This window comes from Xenopus laevis, chromosome 9_10S (assembly GCF_017654675.1).
Source record: "Xenopus laevis strain J_2021 chromosome 9_10S, Xenopus_laevis_v10.1, whole genome shotgun sequence".
Classification (NCBI taxonomy): domain Eukaryota; kingdom Metazoa; phylum Chordata; class Amphibia; order Anura; family Pipidae; genus Xenopus; species Xenopus laevis.
This window is the reverse complement of record NC_054388.1, coordinates 93,728,802-93,750,107: the sequence shown is the minus strand read 5'-3', so window position 1 is coordinate 93,750,107 and position 21,306 is coordinate 93,728,802. Positions and strand designations below refer to the sequence as shown.

At 38.0% G+C, this 21,306-nt stretch overlaps 1 protein-coding gene across 1 annotated transcript in view; it reads right to left on the bottom strand.

The window, feature by feature from the left end:
• The window catches only part of baiap3.S (BAI1-associated protein 3 S homeolog), a 147,206-nt gene that overhangs the window by 81,077 nt on the left and 44,823 nt on the right, over positions 1 to 21,306 (bottom strand). The window contains exon 2 of the mRNA XM_041578550.1: positions 17,944 to 18,084. Within this exon, the coding sequence (XP_041434484.1) occupies positions 17,944 to 18,074 (131 nt within the window). The 5' untranslated portion in view covers positions 18,075 to 18,084. The remainder of the gene's footprint in view (positions 1 to 17,943; positions 18,085 to 21,306) is intronic.

Sequence of the window (21,306 nt, the reverse complement as noted above, 5' to 3'; positions counted from 1 at the left end):
GCATGTCCTGCTGATATTCTATATATATATATATATATATATATATATATATATATATATATATGAAATTATATATATATGAATCAGATGAAAATTGAGTGTAGGACTGGCCAGATATGGGATGACTTTGACGTAGTTGTTCAGCTTAAATATATTGCAATATATGGACAAACAATCCCTGTTTTGTTTAAAGGGTAAGGCATTTTTCAGTAGCAGTATGCACAAAATGTCTCTGTCTTAAATATATTGATAATGGGTTGAGTGCAGAGGACTCTAGTATTTGTCTATATATATATATATATATATATATATATATATATATATATATATATATATATATATATATATATATATACACACACACATATATATACATACATACATATATACGTTTCCAAAGATTCTTGTGTGGGACCGAAACGTTGGACAAACTAAAGGTCTTGATAAAGGTCCTAGAGGTGGACCGAAACGTCGGCCTGTTTTTTAATTAACTTAATAAAATTATGATTTTAAAGTAAAACTTGTGGAAAGGTTCCCAGTGTGCACTCATGTACTATGGATTCCTACTGATTATGGTATTTTGTTGAATACAGTGTGCGGATAACCAATGTCTTCTCACCTCACCAGTTTTATTGTGAAATAAGTCTCTTTTCATGAGAGTCTTTGGGGCAGATTAACTAAAGGGCAAAGTGTAGCGAATTTTCTGCAGAAATCCCATCCGCAGGGACATTGCCAATTCACTAACAGGCACAGATGACACTTTGCTAGCGAAAGAGATCATCGCTAGCGTTCGTTCGCACTCTATCGCCACTCCGCAAATTCACTAAATTGTGGATTTTACTGAACGTTACTTCTTTTTTTGGTCCTTCACCACCACAGACCAGGTGAACTGCTGAAATGAAGCTACCTTTCCGGAAAGTCATAAAAAGTGTAAAAAATGCAGACGATTTTTCTATTTTTAAAAAGGTATTGCCTTCAAAAGTCCGAACTATTAAAGATTTTTGTGCGAACATTTTTTAACACATTTGAGGGGCATGCCACATATATTTTAGGATGGGCTCCTGTCTAGGACCTTAGAGGAGCTTTTACGTCTTCATTAAGCTTCCTTGGACATTTGTAATAAAAAGTGGCCACTTCAAGAATTTAAACCAACATCTCTTAAAAAGACATGTAAATGACTTTTTTGCTCCTCTCCTATTCAAATTGACCTATGAGTAAGGCACAAATGAACGAATCTTCGCTATGAAATGCTCGCACAGAAGAAGTATCATTAGCGAAAAGTCGCCATCGTTCAGTGTCCAGGACGCAACCTTGCATTTTAGTGAATTAGCGTAGTGGTAATGACTTTGCGCCTGGCAAAATGGTGCAAAGTGTGAGAAGCGGTCTCTTGCGACAATTCGCCCATTAGTGAATCTGCCCCTTTGTCTTTTCTTAGAACCTTATAAATGATTGACAAAAGGGTTAATTAATAGGTAACTGGATACTTTTCGAAGCAATTCTCTGTTGCAGACAACCAATAGTAATTATACTTTATCTTGCCATCCAGAAGAAGAGAACTGTAGGTCACAGTTCATAAAGCCATGTAAATATTTTTCCTTAATGTTGTACTATACACAGCAAAGGTTTCTATCCTTTCTCTCCCACTTCTTCACATTGAGTAGCTCGGTTGCTACGAAACCATCATTATTTTCATTTCTTTTGACCCTTATTGGGGGAAAAAAAGATCATATTAAATTACTAGGTTTTTGTAATAGACAAGAGTTTTGCTTGAAAACAGCTGAACTGATTTCAAGCAAAGTTGGAGGTCACTCGTCCATTCCCTGATCTAATTTTTGCAGTGTTGCCCTTTGGCTAATTCTCCTGTGCTGCAAAATCTGATGGTAGTTGATCCAAAGAAGCAAGTCCTGGTGCTGATTTCCTCCGTCTTGTCCTCAAGTGCAAGTATGAGAATGCTTCTAGAATTTTTCTTTGTGCTTCATTGTGATAATGCATTGCTAGAATTTAAGTAAAACACTGAACGTTCCACTCATCATCTGCCTTGTCACTTCTCAGTAACCCGAGGTGGGAGAGCCTGACACTGGTGAATGGTGCCACATCTTGACATCGTCTCCCCAGGCATGTTTTTAATCATGTCTTTTGGGCCAGATAAAACGGCTGCCTGGGACTATCGCAGCATGATAACCATCTCTGTTTTCTATTCTTGCCTTAACTATTAACTTTATAGTCCCTGAGCTGTGTATTAGACAGAAGAGTCTTAAGGTGAATTGTGATGCAAGTGTCCTATTTAAAGACTAGCAACATCTTAAACTGCCTCCTGTTATTTTGCAGGATTAAGGTACCCGTGGCAAATAAAGGTGCAGATTTAGCAAAAGTCTAGCTTTATTTTTATTAATGATTCGAGAAAAAGCATGATGATAAACTACAAACACAAATGTATTCAAAAATATTTTTTGGAACCTTGAATATTTGGGATTCACTGAAGAATAAAACCAGAAAAAAGTAACAGAAAAAAAACTCGGCAAGCAAAAGCTGGCAAGGTCCTATTGAAGTCAACGGGAATAGTCTCTAACAGCTTTAATTATACATTTATTTTCCCAGTTCATTAAAACAGTCAAGTTTTTTAGCTTCATTGAAAATTAATGGAACAACCTGATTCTCGCTGGTGCGCAACTTTTTTTTCTGAGAAAAAAATAAGCCTTTTTATAAAAAAAAATCAAGTTTTTTAAAATAAACTAGTGTTCAAAAAAAAAAAAGTCAAACAGGTAGTAAAAATAGTAAATAGACCTCCAGCTTAAAAATCTTGAAAGTCATTAGGGCTCATTTACAATCACAAGTCACTGTGCAAGGCATGAAAACCAAAAACTAATTTGCAAAGGCCATTCACTATAGTGCTTGCTCTAATATTTATATATATATATATATATATATATATATATATATATATATATATATATATATATATATATATATATATATATATATATATATATATATATATATATATGCTCCTCTATACTGGAGCTCCGCACTGGAAACTTAATTAAAAACAAAAAATTAAAATGTACTAAAAATAAAAATTTACTAAACCTAAAAATTTATTTTGCTGTGTTACACACTAGGGGGTATATTTATCAAAGAGTGAAGTTAGAGATCTCAACAGTCCGCAGAGTGAAATACTGCCTCTCTCCATTAATTTCTACTAACTTCACTCTTTGATAAATATAACCCAGGTGAGAATTACATGGTATACAAATACAAGGGACTCTCAGGTTTAACACCTGCCTTTAGGATGTATTACTTTGGTTCCCTTTGCATGTTCCGCCTACACAGACAAAGGGCTTGAGACTAATGAATCACATGCCAATACTGTTTCTGGCACCACACAGAAAATAATGCAATTTGTAGCATCACAACAACAACTGCAGACCAATATAAAATTAATTGACAGGACTTTCCCGCCCAAGGGCCAGGCTACTGGTTCACTGCCCTCAGTTGGGCCCTGGCAGCTAAGCAGAATGGGCCCACCAAATACCTAATGGGATTCCTGCATTCCTTTTCTAAAAAGAGGCTTTAAATCATGCAAAGGCCTAAACCTTTAGAACATGACCCGAGGGAGAGAGAGAAAATATAGGACACACACCTGCATCAGGATATACCAAAGGGTGGTGGACTCCCTGCATTGATTATATGGAAGGGAGATGCCCAAAGTGTAACAAATTGATCTTTATAGAACAAAACTTACAAATGTGTTAGTTTCAGAAGAGTAATTTGATTTTACCATGTTATGGAAGGCTCATCTTATATTGGCACAAGGGGTATTATGGTTATGCACCTCTCTGCCTGGTCTGTTGAGTCTTTAGAAATGAGGAGCACTGGCTTAGTGTAAAAGGTCCGTGATTTTAGTTGCTGGGGGGTGGATTCATTTTTCTTAGCGGGGTAATGATATGAACTTTTAAACGTTTCTCAAAGTGCACCAGTTTTAGTAACCCCTACTAATCAATCAGAGCATGCTACTTATTTGATTGGCAGCATATTCAACAAACAAAATGTCAGTATGCACCAGTGAGTGGCATTTCACTTCAATCCTCATTATGGTGAGCCCATTTCTGCAATGGTTTTTAAACTGCAGTACCCCTAGAGTTATGAAAGCAGTGATTTGATGGACTTCTCATAACCCACGATTATGCAATCAATTTCTCTTATTTTTGGTAAGAACACTGCCATCCCAGAGGAGCTTTTTCCCACAAGACCTCTTTGCATTTTGTAAATTATAATAATTTCCAATGCGATGCACATCTTACAAGAAATCCATTTTATCAGCAATACCCCACTGTGTACAATTGTCCAAGGACCCAACTATGTGCCACTTTGATGGACAAACAGAAAAGGCTACAAATTACATCAGAGTTAACAACTGCGTGCCACCGAGTGGGCTTTGTGTCACTTTTTTTAGAAAGCCCAGTTTGAACAAAGACTTTTTTATGCACAAATTATACCCTGCTATTTAATAACACTTCCACAAAAAGCGCTTCCTTTTATTCAGCGCCAGAAAAATAATTATGAATAAGTTTAGTTAACTACTTAGTTGGAAAAGTAAAGGGCTGAGCAAAAAACAAATTGTACAAAAGAAAAAAAAAAGAGTTGACTACATTAAGGAAATTATCTTGTTTGTTCTGTTAATTTGATTGAGTAAATTATTATAAGGTTTTCTGTGCAGAACATTCATAGTTACCTGTATACATATCAAATGTATATGAGGAATTCCTCATATACAACAGCGAAAACACTGACCCGCAAGGGTTGCACCTTCTAATTTCTGGGAAGTCCCTGTGTCAGTTCCCACTCCTACATATATGTATATACTAGCTTACTAACAGGCGCAGTCGCCAATTCGCTAACATACAGGACCGTCAATATCGGTCATTCGCACTCTATCGCCAGGCGACTTTTCACTCTGGCGAACGGACGTTACTCCACTGAGCGTTACCTCTTTAACCAGAGTTGCCTTCGCCACTTCAGAGCAGGCAAAGTGCTATAAAACAGTTAGATCTTACTCAATCTTCTGTCACTTACCTTACATTCTGTGAGCCGAAAATGCATCAGAGTTCAAAAAACTCTGGCGACTTTTTACTTTTTTGAAGCGGAATTGCCTGCAAAGTCCTGACTTTTTTTGTCTGACAAACATATGGAACATTCATTTTACAGTGGGCTCATGTGTAGGGCATTATATTAAATCTCTTGTCTTTATTAAGATTCCCTGGACATGTATAAGAAAAAGTGGTAACTTCAAGCATTTGCACCAACATTTATAATAAAGACCTCCATACAACTTTAAATTACCCGCCGTATGCAGATTGACCTAAGCGCAAGATCACTCACAAATTTTTTTCGCTAGGCACAAAAGAACGCTAGCCCATCTTTGCTATGAAATGCTCACCCTGCCTTAGTAATGCTAGCGAAAAGTCGCTAGCGTTCAGTGCCTGGGACGAAACTTTGCATTTCAGCGAATTGCCATATTTGTAGCGCATCTGCGCCTGGCGAAGTGGTGCCATGTGTGAGAAGCAGTCACTGGCGACAATTCGCCCTTTAGTAAATCTGCCCCATAAACTAGAGTTAATAGCTTCTTAGGCACAAAGTAAACATCAATCATTACCATGTTGGAATTGGGCATGGTGTTTTGGAACAGGCAAAAAAAAAAAACTTTACACCGTACTTCTATAGTTATTTTAATACTGCACCTTTCAGGCTTTTGTGGGTTATTAGAAGCTGCAGTTCAAATTTTTAGAAGTTTGAGAGGTATTTGTATTTTTTAGTGAATTTTCAGCATCTTTTTTTCCCATTCACAATTTTTACATTCAGCTCTTTTAACAACTTTCACAGCATTTGTGGTTTTTGAAAAATAGAGTTTATTTGTGGTTTCAAAAACCTCTAAAACCCCTAAAATTCAAGCTTTAATAAATAGGCCTCCATTAGTGATGTGCAGGCTGGCACGATACCTGCGGACCCGCGAGTTCTCCTGCTTTCCCCGCCCGCAACTGTCAAATGCCGGCTTCTTTTATAGATGAAAATCCTGACCTGCACATCACTAGTCTCCATGTATTTGCTGCAAGTTGCATTTGAGTTGTGAAACTGCATTTGTTTTGATGCACTGGGGGCAGTTGCAGAGTCTCCTTTTAATGAACAGCAAATGCCATCTTGTATAGAAGGGCGCTTTAGGTCTGTAAGCCCATCCCCTTCCCCTATACTAATATGTACTGCCATTAACACACATGCATTATAAATGTTACTCCATAAGCATTTCTCAAATAATAAGTGATAGAAAGATATTCAGGTTCAAACGAGCAGATCTGAAATATAAATCTTATCACTGTGCAGAGTAATGAGCGCAGCATGGGAAGCCTTTGTGCATATAAAAGGTTCTGGAATGTACTGGCACAGTGGGGCCACAGAAACTTGCTTCACTATGTGATGTATTTTTGTTTACCTGACAACCCCATCTATAGTGAAGCGCGCCTTCCAATTTGTCTGGACATTCTTGAAAGGTAACATTAATGTATGCAGGGAAAGCAGACATTCATTAACACCAGTTTAGAGCATGCCAAACAATCCAGAGAATCGTATTAAATGTAAAATATGCAACCAAAACAGAATACAGTGCAGTATTCAGGTTATTATGCGATGCCGCTAGGAAGATAATTTTTTTTTTTTTTTTACAATTTTTATTTTATTTTGCAGCTGTAGATAGATAGTCCATTGTTTTAACATACCTGTGTTTGTAGGGAATAGCTAGGAAGGGAATAGCTAGCAGTGGCTTGGTAATGATCAGCCAATGGGCCCTTTATGTACATGTACAAGGCTGCTGCATCCCTTTATTCAATGCCCTGGGATGGACTGGACCCAAAGACTAATAAGGGGAGCCGAGAGGGCATAAAACGAGTAGGAAGAATACATTTCTCCCCATTATACATGGCTGACAAGTGCTGACTCATTTGACATGTACGTAAGAATAATTCTACACCAATATCTGCAGATTTATTAAAAAAAGTTCTATCTAGCAAATTCTTCTTGGACAGAATATCTACCAGATATCTATAAAAAAAAGTGTTTTCCCCTTTAAAAGTCTGACCAGAAAAAATCGGACTGCAATAAATAACCCCCTATATGTGTTTTAGCAGAGGCAATACTCAGTATTGCGGGGATTCCCAGCTTTTCTTACCTGTGAGCAGCAGACAGGTGTAAATAGCGTTTGGAAGCAACACAAGCATGAAAAATGTTCCTGTGTGGTGCAAAAAAGGGCTATGATTGGCTATTTGTTAGCCCATATATGAACTGGTAGCCTACAGAAGGTTCTGTTCAGCAGTACATCTGGGGGCAGATTCACTAACTGGCGAAAAGTCACCACCGACCGATTCGCACCCATCGATACACTTCGCCAGGTGAAAATTCGCGCAGACAACACTAATTAACTTGTGGAGTTTCGTCGTGAGTGCCGAACGTTGGTGACTTTTTGCTAGCCTTACTTCGGCAATGCGAGCAATTCAAAGCGAAGATGCGCTAGCGTTTATTTCTGCCTATCGTAAATTCGCTAGAGGACTTGCACTCAGGTTAATTTGCATACGGCGGGAAATTTAAAGTTGAATGGACATCTTTATGAAACATGCTGCATCTAATATATTACATTTCCACTGTTAATTAAACATGTCCAAGGAACCTTTATAAAGACAATATAGTTGTTATAATGCTCTACACATGAGCCCACTGTATACTGTAGTTAATGCTCTATATGTTAGAAAATGTATGGGGGAAACCGGTTACACCCCCCCCCCCCCAATTTTTTTTTTTTTTATCACACACTTAAAAAGGAAACGATGCCAGCATTTTTTGAACTTTGATGCTTTTTTCACTAACAGAATATGATGTAAGTAACAGAAGATTGTGGAAGATCTATGCACTCCAATGCACTTCGCCAGGTCTGAGCTGGTGAAGTTAAGTCTGGCGAAAGTGGTAACGTTCAGTAAAATCCGCATTTTAGTGAATTTGCTGAGTAACGACCATTCGCCAGAGCGAATTGTCACCTGGTGATAGAGTGTGAATGAGCGCTAGCGCCTATCTCTTTCACTAGCAAATTGGCGCCTGCGCTAGTTAGTAAATTGTCACTGTCCCTGGGGGTGGTAACAGTGGCGAATTGTTGCCAGCATTTGCCACTTTGTCCTTTAGTAAATTTGCGCCTTGGTTTTTATGCAACCAAAACTTCCCTCCAAACCAGAAATTCAAAAATAAGCACCTGCTTTGAGGTCACTGGGAACAACATCCAAGGGGTTGGTGATAAACATGTTGCTCAAGAGCCATTGGTTGGGGATCACTGTAGAATTGTCTATGGTAGGGTATTTGTAGCCACAGAAAAGTAGCTGCTACTAGAAGCTCCAGAGCTAAAAGAAGCAGCTAATTTTTGTGGCTACAGAATACCCTGCCATAGACAATACTGAGAATTGCCTCTGCTAAAACACTCTATTTTAATTAGTAAAAATGCTCCTAATTTAAAATCTAAAGTAGGTTTACTTGGGACTGACTGCCCAAGTAATGACCTTTTTATTTTCATAATAAAACAACATACTTCAGTGCAAATGAACTTCTTTGCTGTTCTCTTTACAACTTGCTAGACTACGGCATAAAATAGCACAAATCAGCTACAGTTCCCACAATGCCTTGCACACTTATTCTCCCTTTCAATAAGTATTTTTATCACAGAACATGCAATGCATAGTGGGAAATGGAGTCTTCATAGTCTGGGTAAATACAAAGGAGGGAACTTTTAAATTATTAGAAAGTTGCTTAGAATTCTATTCTCTCCTCATTATGTATTTTTCCATCTTTTGTGACTTATCCCCTTTAAGTAAGAAAAAGTCTTATAGGGATTTATGAAAAAAAAATCAGATTTTTAGCATCCATTTGGCAGCTAAATCTACACAGAGCATTGTAAATAACTAGTATTGTTTTTCTGGCTTCAGTTAAAGATCATCCCACTCGTGTGTATGAAAAGAGATTCTTGGCATTTTAGCAAGAACCTTTGGAAAGTAGAAAAGAGTTTGCAGGAGAATAGGGAAGCAGAAAGCTTTCCAAAGAATCAATAGGCCACATACTAAATGTCATATTAACCTGCACATTTAGCATCAGGCAAATGTAAAAAAAGAATTGGGATTAGAACTAAATATACTAAAAGGATTATGAAAACAATCCCTAATGACGCAGCTGTAATTTTCTTATTAAAATTAACATTAATAACAAGACTTCTCTGTCAATCCTTCTCTTTCCTCTTTCTCTCCTTTTATTTCTTAAGGGGACTACCCCCTTTATTTTTTCTGTTGTTAAAATTGAAATGCAAAATAAAAAACTTAAAAAAAACCCAAAAAACAATAATAAAATATAAGACGGATAAAGGATACATAAACTGGAACTAAAAAGGACTATAAATACGTTGGAACAGTGCTCCCTATTAAAGGAACATGAACAGCTTTTATTCTCCAAAAACAATACCCTGGGGTTGGTCAAAGCCACTACAGAGCAACAGAATTTGGGTTGCATCCTGAAGTGCCAAAAATCAAAACTTGAAAATAAAGAGTAAGTGATAACTTTATTGGATAATTTACATTTATGAAATGCAAGCTTTTGAGACAACTTAGGTTCCTTCTTCAGGCATGGTATATACAGCAACTGAACACTTCTACACACTAGCACAGAGTAAAACATTGTTATATATCTGACAGATATGCATACATCCCAAATACATTTTACAAAAGTTGGCAGGTTATGAAAGTTTGAACGTATTTCTGTGTTTTTTCCCCCCAGTTATTACAGTTTTGCTAATGAAGGTGAATTGCCCTTTAAGCTGAGTCGAACTTCACCCAAGAGACCTGTTTATCTAAGCTGTTACAATTGCTCATTTGCTAATCTCAAAATTGTTACAAAAGTATCTTAGTTGCACCTGGTGGCTGTTCTGGGCTCTCTGCCAAAAGCCAATTAACTTTGGGGTCCGTTAAATCTGACTTTAAGTTTCAGCATGTTATTACTGAGAACATTTTTCCACCAGAAGTCATTGCGATCACTACGTTAATGAACCAGCTTACGTTAGCAGTAATTTTAGTAAAATTTTGCGAATATTCTTGCGTAAATTTAGTCTTTTGCACATTTCACTGTTTAGTAAACCAGGCGTTAATGTGTACGTAGCGTTATTTTCAGCGAATGCGAAAACTGGAGAAAACATATTTTTGTTGCAAGAAAATTTGCAAAATTATATTTACCTCAGGTTAGTAAACTGGTGAAAACATATTTGCCGACAAATTTGTCTATATTTTGTGCCCATATTTTTACTGCGCTTTCTTAAACTGACCCCTTTGTATCTTTTTCTGGCTGTTCAGTGCAGAGAAAGTCAGGACTTAGTACTTTAGTACAAATGATGGACTGCGGGTTGAGCTGTCAAAAGCTGGACTGTCCCGCTAAAAAACGGGACAGTTGGGAGGTATGTATATGTGTAACATGTATTCCAATGCAGATACTGACCAGCCTCTCTCAGCTGGGATCCCTTTGTAGAAGCTAATATAATTAACACCTAGTTGTGAGGTAACGGCAGAAATCTAAAAAAGTGTTGAAGTGCATCTGCTGGGTGTAGAACGCAAATTCCCCTAGCATCAGAAGCTATGCACAGATATGAATATTACTAATATCACCCTCATGCTGCTAGGGGTATTTGGAGCATTCAATAATGCCTACAAGATGAGAGTGTTTTCTTTTTTTACTTATTTGGAACCCTCCTGGAAGATTTTCAGAGCAATTGCATCCAAATTTCATTGTAGGGCAGGGGGTAAGTAGCTTTTAGTATATTATAGAATATTATTGAATCTCTCATTCCTATTAATTTGCAATTGGTATTCATTATTTGTTTTATTTTTATTGTTTTCTATTTGCTTTCCTTTTCTACATCTTTGCAGCTTTCAAATGGGCAAAGTCAAACAACATATTGCTCTATGAATGTATAATTTTATTATTGTTCCTTTTTATTTCTTATCCTTCTATTCAGTCCCTCTCCTATTCATATTCCAGTCTTTCATACAAACCATAGCCTGTTGCTAAGGTAGACGAGGCCCTAGCAACCAGATACCTGCTGAAATTCCAAACTGAGGACAAATAAAAACCAAAATAACTGTAAAACCACAAAAAAATAAAAACCAATTGCAAATTGTGTCAGAATAATAATGTCTGTGTAATAGTAAAAGTTAATTGAAAGGTGAACAATCTCTTAATGGAATTGTGTGAAAAAAACACTGTATTATGGACAAACAAGTCCTCAAAATTGCACATTGCACACTTCACTTGCATTCATATAACTTAGCACTTAAGTCTACATTAAAGATAAACAACTAGTTTTACTGCAATCTATCTGAGAACCGTTTATTAGGCTCAAATGCCACATTTAGGCACAAAGCAGTGTGCTAAAAATATGCAAGAGCAAATATCTCAGTCATTGTTCTTGTGATGGAGCAGCTTTTTATCTCCTGTTGAACCTAGCAGGGAAGTGTGACATATCAAATGCTTAGCTGTTTGAACAATTAATATCTGATTGAGGGAACTATGGAGCAGCATTGCAGATAACAGATATAAAGGTGGTAATGTAATGCATATAATTACCATTTAGCCTCAGTCTGGTGAATATTTTATCATGGTAAGCTAGTCTAGAAAACATGACGAAACAAGCTTTCCTCATCTAGTTACCTTGACAAATATGATAAGCAAGTGTATACATTTCCTTATGTTCTCAAGAACAATAGGCTTATGGCCCTAATGCCCAATTAGATTCAAGGAATATACTGTATGCATGAATGTGTTTATTTGTAGATCATTTTTCAGTAACCCTGAACTTAATTTATTCTACCAGAAAACAAGCTTCATTTGAGCATGCACCCACCTATCTGTTTCATGCACCCACCTATCTGGGTGTTTGTATTCCAGCCCTTGTCGTCTTTGCGCCAATACTGGAGTTTTTTAGGCAGAAAACAAGTTTTTGGCTCAAGAACCACCAGTAATTGCAATATCCATTGGTTTCCTGGTAAATCAATGGGACATGGGACTTCATCAGATGAAATACACTGTGTGACAACCTAAATGGGGACAGAAATTGGGTTTTTTTGTGCTAAGTTCACGATTTACAGGAGGGTTAAATAAGAGACATCTGAAGACAGAATGGGATGATACAAATGTATGGACTACAGTTTCAATATGCAATAAGCCAACATCATTGTTGTATTAAGGAAAATGAAAATCCACTAAAATTGCATATATGAAACCAAGGACATTTTTTGCACAAAGGGGACACTGTTATCCGGGGGATCTTAGTAGTTAAAGGGGAAATCCGGCTTTCAAACCAAAATTTGATAAAGAGGCCCACATAACACAGAAACCCCTAATATACCCATCACAGTTAGGGTAGGACTACATGGGCGTTTTCGGCGCGATCCGATTCGCTGCGACAAAACGCCTGCGACAAGTTGCATACGACAGATGTAAGGTAAGAGATAGAAATGTCGGATGAAATCGTAGCATTGATCCGACGCAACACAACTGTCGGATGCAGACGCTGCGACTTCATCCAACATTTCTATCTCCTACCTTCTGTCACATGTGTTTTGTCGCAGCGCGTCGGATCGCACCGAAAACGTCCATGTAGTCCTACCCTTACATGTTTCTTCAAAAAGTATGAATAAATGCCATTATCTATGCTGCAATCCAGCTGTTTAACAGTTCTTCTCTTTCTGCATCATTTGAAATCCTGGCAGGGAAGGAGGGACTTAACACTGATGTTACAAATTGTAACAACTTCTTCACAGATTGCACAATTGCATTGTGATGTTCTGTTCCTTATTGAAATCATGTGTGCAGGGAATTGTGTGGTTTGGAGGATGCAGGCTAAGGATGGATGACTGCTGATACAAAGTAACAGTAGTCAGCCAGCTCAGCAAAGTAGTCAGAAAGATCAGCAGAAAATCATGGGACAGACCTGGATTGGCAATCTGTGGGTTCTGGCAAATGCCAAAGGGGCTGCTGTTCAGATGCCATAGAAAGTGACTATTAAGTGGGCTGGCGGGGGCTGTTTGGGCCTCTGTGTACTAGGAATGCCAGGGCCTATTTTGGCTCCCAATCCAGTTCTGGCAGGGGGCTTGGCTTAGGGAACTGTCAGAAACCATTAAAAATCATGAAAAGTCTGCATATTTTTTAATTGATGTATATTGCAAAATTGCTTTCAATTATGTTAATTAAGTTATGTATTTGTGGAGTTCCCCTTTATTCATACCTGGCGAAAGGATTTGTTTACACAGTTCCCCAAATCATTGTGTGGTGTGGAAAAAGTGTCAAGATAAGCATGTTACAGCACACTTTTTTGAAGTAGAATGTTTTGTTCTGGATGGAACGTATCAGGATTTCCATTTGTGCCCTACGAATGTTCTATTTGTTATGCATAGTATGAATGTTCTATTTGTTATTCATTTTGCAAAGTTCCCAAGCAAATCTGTGGATCTGCCAACAATTTAATCAGGTGCAACATACTATTAAATGAATCATTATATGATTCACTCACAGAAATCAATTTCCATGATACCACCATTAAGCAATTATAGACATCATTATACCTCTACCTGAAATAGAAATGTGTGCAGTAATCTGAAGTTCTTCTTTTTATTTTTGTTATGTTGCTGCTAAACCTGTGTGCAGCACAGAGCATTGTTAAGGGAGTAAAGACAATATTTTTTGCATTATTATCCTTTAGTGCAGACAGGTAACTACTGTAGTAATATTTCATCCAAAATTTGAAGAGCTAAGAAGAATATCAAAGGACTAACAACCAATGCTACATAAGGACAATTACCTGAAATATTTCCTGAATTACCGCTCCTCTCCCAAATTTGATCTTAATTAAATCTTAATTTAATTTATATATAATTTTCTGTTTTCTCTGAAAAAACACACATCTCCTTCTCTGGTCACAGATTCTATTGCTGTTTGTTTTTCCCCTTCAACAGTGCCGGCAATTTGCATGTCACAAAAGCTCCACTTTTCTAATTAAGACACAGCAAAGTTAATCATTTTGTTTACATCGGCTTTACTTATTCTTTTAAAAGCCTACATTCATAATTATGGCATAATGCACAAGATGTACAACAGATTGTAGCGACAAGTAGCTGCAGACATACCCTCTGGACAACCATCAATTAGTTGCATGATGTCTGTTGCTGAGTCTGAAAATAAATTGGTACTTGAGGTCTTTAATAAATGTTAGATTGCAATAATTATCTTCATTCTGCTTATCCAAACAATAACATAAATGCCAATGTCTATCTATCTATACAAATGTATATTATATAAATTAATGTAAATTAATTCTGCAGAATTCAAAATAGTGATAACTTATTCAGTTATAATACATTAAATAATTCATATCCTGTTTTCCTTAAAAAAGTATTGATGTTAGTATACTACTCATACCAAGAAGCATACCATGCTGCAGTGCTGGGAACAGCATTGCTTTCAAGTCCCTACTGTCCAGTGAGCTAATAATGGAATTAATTTTGGAAGATTTGTCCTAAGCCTTCAGATATAATTTACTTTAACACTGGACCTCAATCCCATGACATTTGGTACTTCCAAATGGTATTGGGTTTTCAAGGAATGATTGCTATCCCGGTGTATTGGATTTATGGAATAAATTGTTAAAAGACTGTAGGGACCCGTAGGGTTAATTCCCCTACAGTCTGAAACCACATGTTGGGAAATCCCCTGAATGTGAGCTACAGGGTCTACCTAGAGCTTTGGGAGGGGCCGGAGCCTTGTCCCAGTGCAGCATGTCTGGCAGATACCGGTGGGTGTCACAAGGTGTCACTGCTGCACTACCTTTCAATATATAGGAGATGCCATGTGCTCACAGCCATTCCCGCTTTCATTTTGCTGAGAGAGGGTGGACAGAGATTTGCTGATTTTACTTCAGCGAGGATAGTGGAAAAGAATCAGGCTGCAAAGATGTAGGGGCAGGAGCCCTGGAGGCTGGGGTGCGGCAGCCCCATGCCTGGGAGCTAGACCAGGAGGGTCTTAAGCTCCTAAATCCAAAACCTGGACTTATTGTGCTTGCGCTATGGACAGTGCTGGGAGCTATAATTCAGCTGCGGACCAAGCAAATGAGTGCTCGGCTAGGCGAGCTTGGAGCCTTTAAGGATGCCATCACGTGGATACCTGTTTCAGCTCTGTGTGAGCCTGCCAGTGCTGTGTGAGCCCCCGTGTGAGTCTGCCTGGGGAGGGTGGAGAAAAGGATCCAGTGTCTTCTATTGTGATACAGGCTATTTATGTGCCTGCCACGTGGGAACAAGTACCTTGTCCATCGGGAAAGGTATTTGGGCAGTAGCGCTACCTGGGACCCATATGTGCTATTTTGGGAAAAGGGACTGAGACTCTTTGTCTGCAAAGGAGTAGTGCAGGACTTTGCCTGGCAGGGGAGTGTCAGGACTGGACTTGCACAGGTTCCCCAGGGTAGTGGGTCATGCTATATAAATGCATTATTGTACTATGACTATTTACTTTGCCTTTAATCTGATATTATTATACAGCAAAGTGTGTGTTTAATGTTTTTCCTAATTGGGTCACCCGCATGTGTATTCCTTGATCCCATTAGGTGGAGGCACTGCCAGGAGAAGAAATTCCCAGTACCCTTTCACCTTGCAAAGGGGACTCCGTTAAGACGGTACAACCTTGGCACCAGGGGGGTTGCAAAGAGAGTGTTACAACACCATGTTTTGTTTCTGTGCCCTTTTCTTGGCACACTCTGGTCAGACCGTAATGGTATGTGTGGTACTGCAACTGTATATTCTTTAATAAAACACCCCTACAAAATGAATGTCTCCTGTAGTAGGACATTGTGTAGTAGGTATTGTGGAGAGGAACAATACCTACTACACAGTTAAATATTCAAGAGTTTTTAGTGTCAGAAGTTAGGGTTCTGATATCAGCAAGCCCGCATTTACTTACTGGGTGCCCCTAGGATGGCTATGCTTGCCACCCTGCCCCCTTCTGTCCGCTTCTATACCCTTCCTGCTCCCCCTCCCCTTCGCAGTCTCCCTCTACTGCCTGCGCTCCTGGAGACTGGTGTGTTGGAGTAAATTTCCTGCGCATTTCCAGTGCCGATAACTAGGCGGGCGGGCGGCATGTCGGGTAAAAGTGAAATGTGTTATCCATATATTGTAGGAAATAACATACAGTAATTCCATATTCTGATTGGTCAAACAGCACTCATCAGAGTGTGGCTTTATACTGTTACATTGGCGAACATATAGTATTCTCTTTTTATTGAAATATCCTTATATTTCATAGCAGTTGCTAAATAGACCTGCTGTGTACTGTACTGACAACTCTTATGTATAATAGAGAAATAATGAACAAATTAAAACCTCAAAGGAAAACTAAACCCTCAGAATCAATAATTCAACAACAGACAGTTTATATCATATTAAGTAGCGTGTTAAAGAACTTTACCAAACTGGACTATATAAGTGAGTAAATCTTGCCCTTTTACAGCTTTTCCCTCGAGCCCCCATTTTGGTCTTTGTGCTGCCTCAGAGATCACTTGACCAAAAATACTGCAGCTCTAACTGTAACATAAAGAAGTATGGGCATAAAAGACAGAACTTTGTCCATTAATTGGCTCATGTGACCTAACGTGTGCAAGGCCAGAACTTTTCTTGGCACACTTAGCTTGGCTTAGGGCGCAATAATAGGGGTCGATGGCAGCTACCTCTAAAATTGTCTTCTGCCTACCCCTAGTCCGCACCTTACTCTCCTTCCTTTCCTCTCCTTCCTTTCCTCTGGACACCCTCCGTCACTGTCCGTCCCTCGCTCTCTCCCCTCCCTCCCCTCTGTCGCTCATCCATGCCCTCTGTCTCTCCCCTCTCTCGTCGCTTGTGCGGGGGGCGGAGCTTGCCAGCCGGGTTGTCTAGGGCACCCGGCCCTGCATGTGTGTATGTGAACTGTGAATCGTATGGTCCCAGAGGTGGCCTTAGTTCTTAAAAATTAGGATTACATAGTGGTACATACTACTAAAAAAGTATATTTTTATGAAAATGGTTTATATAGCTTAAGCAGGGTACTGCATATAAGCGGCTTTATGTGATATATATTTTTATATAGACCTACATTGTTCTGGGGTATTGTTTTCCTTTAACTGACTAAACAACAAAGTCTTGTTTTTTTTCAGGAACATAAATCTTATAGGTTTAGTTGTCAGACTGAGAACACTAAGCAAAGGACTGACCATGTTTTACCAAGTTGTAGCTAGCAAGACATGCTACATTTTTAAAGCAAAACAAATTCCCTTGTGCTTGATATTTTAAATCAGGCAACCTATACAATTAACATGGAGATACATGAGGATTGAAGGTGCTACAGTCACTCCATTGCATCTTCTCAACTCTCAAAATAACCTGGTACACTAGGTCCGTCCATCAGTACAGCTAAGTTGTCTATAGTCAATACATACATATTTATATATATATATATTTAGCATGCCTTAGCAATCCTTTAAAATCACACCTGCTTTATTTTAAGTTTATATTCAGCAATGACTATTTCTCTAGATAGAGTTGAAGTAAGTTCCTATTAAAACATCACAGACTTCTCTCACATCAATAGTCCAAGGCAGGCGTTCCCTTTGGGATTTTCAGCTTTTTTTGCTGACGTTTTCTTGACACTTGTGCATAAATTGCAGTTCCTGCAGTTAACATTAATATTTTCTGACATATAAAAGTATACATGCCCTTTACTTCCAGACCTACTGTTTTGAGCAATATCATTTTATTACTAGCAAAGAAGCCTTAAAGAAGACACACACACAAGCTTGGAAGGAACTTCTGTTACCTGTCAGCACTTGGCACTTTGTAAGTCTCTTGAGATGAGTTGCTGGATTCCATCTCTGCTCTCCGTCGAAAGGATTGCCGGTTCTGCACCTGTCTGAGCACACTGCTTTTTATCTCCAGGAGTGTTGACATGGTTATTATCCTGTTGGAGGTGCAAAAAAATAAGTTAATTAATTCAATGTTTATGGTATGAAGCCAGGAACAGATTTATGTGTATTTGTTTGAATTCGAGTAAAGTTGGAATATGGACAAAATGTGAAAGAAAAAACAGCTGCTTTGCACCTGAAGGGTGCAGGTTACCTTTGTGAAAGATTAGAATGCATGCCAACTAGCAAGCTCTAGGTTCCAATTTCTAGATTTCACCTGTTCTGACATCTGGTAAACTTCACATGATTGAACAAAGTGCCAAAAAGAAAAAATTCTAGAAACTAGGAAATGGGTACTCATTTTATTGAGTTTTTTTAGCATTATAATGAGTGTTTAAGTAGATGAAAAGTGTGGTGTATATCCCCTGGATGCATTGGACTATGGCAAGATCTGGGGGGGGTGAATAAATATTTTACTAGATTTGCTTGGAACTACCGCTGGTGATCAAACAGAATACTTTGGGGCTAATTTACTAAAATTTGGATTTCTATTTTTTTCACAATTTGTATTTTTTCTCTAAAAACGTTTTTTTTATTTCTCCAAAACTCTAAAAATTTGACATTTATTAAGTATAAAAACCAAAAAAAAACTTCTCCAAGTAACAGGTCCCATAGAAGTCAATGAGACCTGCGCTGATTCTACTAGACGTTTTTTCAGATTTTTTTTCACTAGTAATTATCTGATAAATCCAAATTTTTTTCCCCTTCATGCTTTTTATAATCTGATCTTATAATACCTTTCATGGCATTGGTGATTTTAGAGAAATAGTTTATTTGTGGTTTTAAAAATTCAACCTTTAATAAATGGGCCTCTAAGTGGCTTGTAGTGACTAATCACACTGGAAAAAACGTTGTCAAACGTTGGCAACTTTCTCAATTTGACAAAAACGGGCTTTTGGATGAAAAAAGCATTGGCACTTAAAAGCTGCCAAAGTTTTTCAGCATTCCAAAAGCCCCTTCGGGTAAAATTAATATTGCAGAGGTTTTTTTGGCACAAAACTCTGCGTGATTAATAAACTCATGGAAGGTATCCTTTAAGATTGCTTGTGCCCCTTAGTTTTATAGTCATAATCTTGTAATAAGGTATAAGGGGACTTATATGGGAGAATCCAGTAGGCACAAGTGTGGTAGGTATGTAACAAGTGCCCACTGAATAAGTCCTAGTAAAAATAGAAACCACATAAGGCTGTGTTATTACTATCTTCTATAAATTATTACAGGTCTGGTCTGGAGCTGCTCACTGAGTGCCAGCTTTTCAGCATAATGCTCTTAAATCCACTATCCTAGCTAAAGGCTCAGGGTCCTGTATTGTTTATCATTACAGCAACTATTCTTGAAAACAATAAAACAAAAATACAGACCAAAAAAAGCTTTAGTAATGGTATCACCTGCCCATACTCTCAGTTTATGGCATTTCTGCTAAGATGTTTTCCCATTCTCTAAATGATATCATCATTTTACTCTATCCTTCAGCATATCAGTTATGTGGAATCCTTGGTATTTACTGATCTGGCACATACTGAAAGAGCAATGAGATATGCAATTCCTCTTGATCTAAAATAATCGTTATAGTAATACCCATCATTTGGTTTTATCTTCCTGTAAGTAAGAGTGATTACCACTGTAATGCAATGTAAATAAGATGGCTAAATGTGTGTTGTAAATAAGTAGTAAAGTGCAAAGGACAATATTTAATATCCAAGTTTAATGGATACATTATTTACTAAAGTTATTGAAGGTGAATTATAAAGAGACAGTCAAAAGAAAAGGCTGGTATACATTATAACAAAGTTATATTGACTGAGAGGCACATTTATCGAATTCCGAATTCATGTGAGTTTTTTTAAATTCGAATGAATTCGAAATTCGACTAGTTGAAATTTATTAATAAAATCAAATTTTTTAAACGTGATGAATTTAAATGACCCAAAACTCAAATCGAATTTGATTTGAATTCAATCAAACTCGATTCAAGTTTTTTCTCTGAAAAAACTTGAAATGTCAGGAAGACTGCAGACATCTCCAAATTGATCCCTGGACCTCTCCCATTGACTTAAACTGTAATTTGGCAGGTTTTAGGTGGTGAATAGTTGAATATAAATTCTTAAAGGGTCAGAGTATGATAAATCTCAAAAATCTAATTCGAATTTTTTTAAACAAACTCGAATAGAGTTTGGATAACGCCCTAGTCGAATTTAACAGTTTTGACTAAATTCGACTAAGTTGGGATGGCATCTAAAGCCAGAGGATGGTAGCAAATGAGTCATGGACGCTTGCTTTGAGACCTGGACCCAGGCATTTCCAATTACTTTCCATTACTTGTCAAATACCTGCATTCTTGTAGAACACATATGGAGACCAAACCTACTCTTTACTTTAGTCAACTTTTGCCTGTAACCACGACTTATCATTAGGGATGCACCGAATCCACTATTTTGGATTTGGCCGAACCCCCGAATCCTTCACGAATGATTTGGCCGAATACCGAACCGAATCCAAACCGTAATTTGTTTGTTATAGTTACAAAGGAGCAGTGACCAGCTCCATGTTGTAGCTCCCACCCTTCCCAGCTATAGTCAGGTGATCCCACTGGTGTCTAATAAAAGGGCAGCCAAGTTTGGGAGTTTTATTTTGAAAGCAGCAAGTAAGTTGCAGGTAAAACTTATTCCCTTTGTAAAATGTATAATGAAGCAATTGAATTCTTAATGAATCAGATGAAAATTGAGCATAGGACTGGCCAGATATGGGATGACTTTGACGTAGTTGGCCAGCTTAAATATATTGCAATATATGGAAAAACAATCCCTGTTTTGTTTAAAGGGTAAGGCATTTTTCAGTAGCAGTATGCACAAAATGTCTCTGTCTTAAATATATTGATAATGGGTTGAGTGCAGAGGACTCTTGTATTTATTTACATGAAGTTTATGCCAGGGGCTGGTCTAGTGTACCATGAAAGGGAAAATAATGCAGATAAGCAGGTGAGGGGTTGGCAGACCGATATGGGATGGGTGGGGGTCTGCAAAAACAGACCTGCGTAGGTCTCTATCATAGGGGGAAATTTACTAAAGGGCGAAGTGACTAACTTTTTGACATCATTTCGGAACTTCGCCGATTTACTAACGGGCGCTGGCGTAACTTTGCTAGCGAAGGAGATAGACTGTAGCAGTACTTCGCACCCTAATGCCAGGCAAAGTTGCGCTCAGGCAAACGAACGTAAC